Genomic DNA, 4,500 nt, shown 5'->3' with positions numbered 1-4,500 from the left:
CGTGACCACGTCACTCATTCTGTCGGGTAATTTGTGTCAGAAGTTTTGTGTTTCGTCTTGTAGCGCCGCTTGATATCAGCGCTCTGAATAAAACCAGCTGACTCCATGTTTATAATACAAACCGGCCTGTAGAACTCACTGCTGGTAAATAAATGCGAAAGCTTCGGTCCATCATCTCCAAAGACACGATTTTCAGTCCACTTTTCGAATTGTTGATAGAGGCATTGTTCACGCACATTCCAGATAACTATACATCCCAACTACGTAAACATTAGAACACCGCTTTGAGCTTTTGCCGGTTGAAGGACCCCGGTCTGAACGGAGCTGCTGTCCTCGCGCGCGCCTGTTCAAAAATCGCCGTGTAAAGATGAATGAAAAATCGTACTTTTTTATTAAAAATGTTTGGCGGTCCGGATAAAAGGGTCTCGGGGTCCGGACCCGGACCGCGGTCCGCCAGTTGGGGACCCCTGGCCTAGAGCTAGCCTCCCCTAGAGCTAGCCAGGCCTAGCGCTAGCCTCCCCTAAAGCTAGCCAGGCCTAGCGCTAGCCTCCCCTAAAGCTAGCCTCCCCTAAAGCTAGCCTCCCCTAAAGCTAGCCTCCCCTAGACCTAGCCAGGCCTAGCGCTAGCCTCCCCTAGAGCTAGCCTCCCCTAAATTTAGCCTCCCCTAGACCTAGCCAGGCCTAGAGCTAGCCTCCCCTAGAGCTAGCCTCCCCTAGACCTAGCCAGGCCTAGAGCTAGCCTCCCCTAGAGCTTGCCCGCCCAAGAGCTAGCCCCACCTAGATTTAGCTGAAACACTGACAACACACAAACTTTGAGCCCTGAGCTCAAAATACTGATCGGATAGTGATATTTAGATAAATGATATAAAAAGTAAAAGCTATTTAAAGTAGAGCGGGGGTGTGGTTATAGTAGTTCATTTCCTCCTGCTCCTCCTCGAGGATCTCCTCCACCTGCTGGATCAGTGAGGATCTGTGAGGATCAGTGAGGATCTGTGAGGATCAGTGAGGATCTGAGGACACAGATGAGACTCGGCTGTTTCTGTTTGTGAAGTTTCTGTTTTCATTTCTCTCTCTCTCTCTGGTTGGGTTAAGACCTCCCACCTGCTCCATCTTACATGTCCAGACTGTCTAGCTTTTATTCTGAGTCTGTGAGAAAGCTGCGCTCGCCTCACTTCAGTAAGTGCTGTCGGACCTCCTCCTGCTCCTCCTCCCGTCAGACTCCTGGTTTTCACCTCCCAAACAGAACTCAGCTTCCAGCCGTGAAGAACGTCCTCCAGCTTCACTGCTCCTGTAGTGACGCTCTGAGACTTCCTGTGTGGTTGCCCCGCCCCTCCTGCCCTAGCTCCTCCCACCTTCTTCTGCAGGTGTTGCAGGACTCACCTGACCTTTCTGCCGTTTCTGATCCTCAGCACTGTGCGACTCCAACGACGGGACAAACCACCTGGACGATCGCTGCAAGTCCCCCACCTCAGGTAAGCCTCCTGCCCTTCAGAATAAAGCGCCTCTTATTTTGAAGTGCCCTTTTTTAAAAGGTCATGATGGTTTACTCAGGCTCCGCCTCCCCCTGCAACTCAGACGAGGAGCGGAAGCAGAAGTTCATAGAGAAGGGTACTGTGTGTTTCAGCCATCAGCTGCCCCTCCCCCAGGAAGTCCTCTAAAGCTTTTATTTTGAAACTTTTTCCAGTGAAGTTCAAAAGCAGACGCTTTTCCAAGACGGTTGCCAATGACTTTGGTAGTGTATCAGCCCGCTCGTCTGAATGGCGGCGCTCTAACCTCGCTGGCCAATCCAGGACTTTCACTAATCAGATTTTCGGGGTTTGATTCCTGTGAAATGAATCCTGATTGTTCCTAGCGGCATGACAGGAAGTCCTGCAGGTTTCCTCCTCAGACGCTTCTGCTTGGATGTGGTAGGACGGCTGCTTCCTGCCTGGGTTCTGCAGCACTAACGCTGTAGCTGCTCCTCTCTGGTTCTGGATCCGGCTTTGTGCTCTCAGGGCTTTCTTGCTTCTCTGCTCTCCAGCGCTGTCGCTTCGTCTGGACCTGAAGGCACCGCGCGGCGGCGGCGGCGGTCCGGTTCTGCTTCGGCATTTGGGGCTGGAGAGGACAACTTTTGGGGGTTAATTTCTGGATAATTACGGCTGAGCAATGAAGAGTCTGGAGCAGACAGTGAAGGTGGATGACGGCAGGTTGGCAACGCTTCCAGAAAAATGTGTGGAGATGAACATAATCCTGATCTGGATTAAACAATCCAGAATCTGGAGATCATCGGTAAACAAACCGTTAGACACACTTTGAAACACTGCTCACTGACGACGTCTGGCTCCAACATGGCGGCGTCCGTACGATAAAAAGATGGAGACTGAATTGACATCTGGTTGGAGCTGGAGGTAAACTGTCTTCTATGGGGGGTCACACTCAGTCCAGTTCTCTGATTGGTCCATGAGGGAAACGTGAGCAGCTGCCAACATCCGGAGAACGCCCTTTGCTCCTGATCCGATCCAGGCGCCATCATCTGCTCAGTTCATCGCTCAGCCTGTCTCAAACTCCTCCCCCTCAACAGTTGTCCTCCAGCAGCAGGACCCCCCCTGAACCCGAGTCCCTCTAACACCCCCCCGCTAATCAATGAATGTGAGCTGATTGAGCAGCAGCCGACGGATCTTTACAAACCGGGTTTTTGTTTCTGTTGCAGCCAAGATTTCACGGAGAATTAGCTCATCCAATGAGCAAAAGCCGGAGCATGGTAAGCCACGCCCCCTCGCAGAGCCACTCTTACCTCCTCAGGTGTCCGTGCACGTTTGCAGCTGAGCGCCAGCTGCTTCAGGTTGTGTGAGGTCACAGCTGTGTTTGCCCGGCTGCAGAGCGCAGGTCCGGACTCCGGCTGGCCTGCAGGAGGAGCTGCGCCTCCTCCAAAGCCAAGCCCCCCCAGATGAGGCTGAAGGACGAGCTGTGTCGAAGCCAGTCTGACCCCACCCCCTGTGAGTGGGCCGGTTCTGCCTGGAGCTGAAGTGGGCTAACCCGCACTAACATCCATCCGGGTGTGGCACCGCGGGTCCGTCAGACTAACCCCCCTGTTTCCTGTTGTCTGAGGAACTTCCTGTTCTCTGAGGAACTTCCTGTTGACTGCAGCTCAGATCTGGCTTTTCCTGTTTGACCTCGTCATGAACTGGCTCCGCCCCCTCTTATCAGCTCTGGTGTTTCAGCTGTCATGGATGAAGAATGTAAACATGTAAACATGCCCCCCTCCCCCGTTATCTAACCCCATCGTTTCCTCATTCCCCCCCAGACGCCAGGGACGGCTCGTCCAGCCGCTCCCGCAGCTCCAGCGTGACCAGCATCGACCGCGAGTCTGCAGAGGTCCTCTCCGCCCTCCTCTTCGCCGAGACCCTCCCCAGGAGGTCGGATGGGGGGCTCAGCCCCTGCCTGATGGTGGGGGCCTCCCAGGGCTCTGTGGTGATGCTGTCTCTGACGCTGCCCCCCGCTGGAGAGCAGAGGCTGCTGCAGCCCGTCAGCCTCACCTGCTGCGGTGAGAAGCCCCGCCCAGCTACCTCTCCACTACACCTGTAGACCACCAGCATGTGCATGGGGGGTGGGGGGTCTTAACCTGCAGTGGACCTGAAAGTTTACAGAAAACGAGTTTCCATGGCAACACTGCCCCCCCTCCTGCTTCATTCCTCTTCCTCCTTCAGGCAGCCTGACCAGACTGAGGGGGGGCGTCCTGACCATGGCTCTGCTGGACTCCACCGGGGCTCTGCTGCCCCCCCCCTACGAACCGTGGTGCGACCCCAACGCCTCGGACGAGGAGAAGGCGCGGCGGCGCAGGCCAGCCTCCCCACCGCCGCCGTCGGAGGGCCAGGACGCGCAGTACGCCGTGCTCTGCTCGGAGAAACAGGCCAAGGTGGTTTCCATGGCGACGCAGAGCGGCGTCCACAAACACAGCATCACCGAGGCCTCCTTCGTGCTCAGGGCCGACGTGGTGCACGTGGCCGGGGCGTACTGCATCGCCTGCTTCTGCGCCAACGGGCACATCATGGCCCTCAGGTACGACCCAACAGGGGAACGGAGGTTTCCATGGCGACAGAACCACGAGGACAGGAGGAGGAGTCTGATCAGGCTGAGACGGTCTGGAGTTTTTAGAATAGATTCTTCTGGTGTTGAGTTCCGTCAGGATGGAGCTGTCTCTGTCGCCCTCTTGTGGTGATCTCGTGTGATCTGCTCCTCAGTCTGCCCAGCCTGCGGCCGCTGCTGGACGTCAACTACCTGCCGCTGACGGACATGCGGATCGCCAGAACCTTCTGCTTCTCCAACCAGGGCCAGGCGCTGTACCTCACCTCCCCCACGGAGATCCAGAGGATCTCCTACATCCAGGAGACCTGCGACAACCTGCAGGTCAGACCCGCACGCCGCTCAGATCCGGAACGGGAAGTCGATGATCCTGCTGTTTCCTCCTCGAATCTGACCTCCTCTTCGTCCCCCTGCTCCCCCTCCTCCTCCTCCTCCTCCT

At 56.1% G+C, this 4,500-nt stretch overlaps 1 protein-coding gene across 1 annotated transcript in view; it reads left to right on the top strand.

The window, feature by feature from the left end:
- stxbp5b (syntaxin binding protein 5b (tomosyn)) overlaps window positions 1-4,385 on the top strand; it is a gene marked incomplete at both ends in the record, with an annotated part of 12,408 nt that extends 8,023 nt beyond the window's left edge. The window contains 8 exon segments of the mRNA XM_024266693.1: window positions 1,409-1,471; window positions 1,551-1,607; window positions 1,684-1,731; window positions 2,689-2,739; window positions 2,858-2,974; window positions 3,283-3,522; window positions 3,686-4,037; window positions 4,220-4,385. Of these exon segments, the coding sequence (XP_024122461.1) occupies window positions 1,409-1,471; window positions 1,551-1,607; window positions 1,684-1,731; window positions 2,689-2,739; window positions 2,858-2,974; window positions 3,283-3,522; window positions 3,686-4,037; window positions 4,220-4,385 (1,094 nt within the window).
- Between the last annotated feature and the right edge of the window lie 115 nt (window positions 4,386-4,500).

This window comes from Oryzias melastigma, linkage group LG22 (genome assembly GCF_002922805.2).
Source record: "Oryzias melastigma strain HK-1 linkage group LG22, ASM292280v2, whole genome shotgun sequence".
Lineage (NCBI taxonomy): Eukaryota > Metazoa > Chordata > Actinopteri > Beloniformes > Adrianichthyidae > Oryzias > Oryzias melastigma.
Note: the sequence above shows the minus strand (reverse complement) of the source record. Positions and strands in the feature narration are given on the sequence as shown.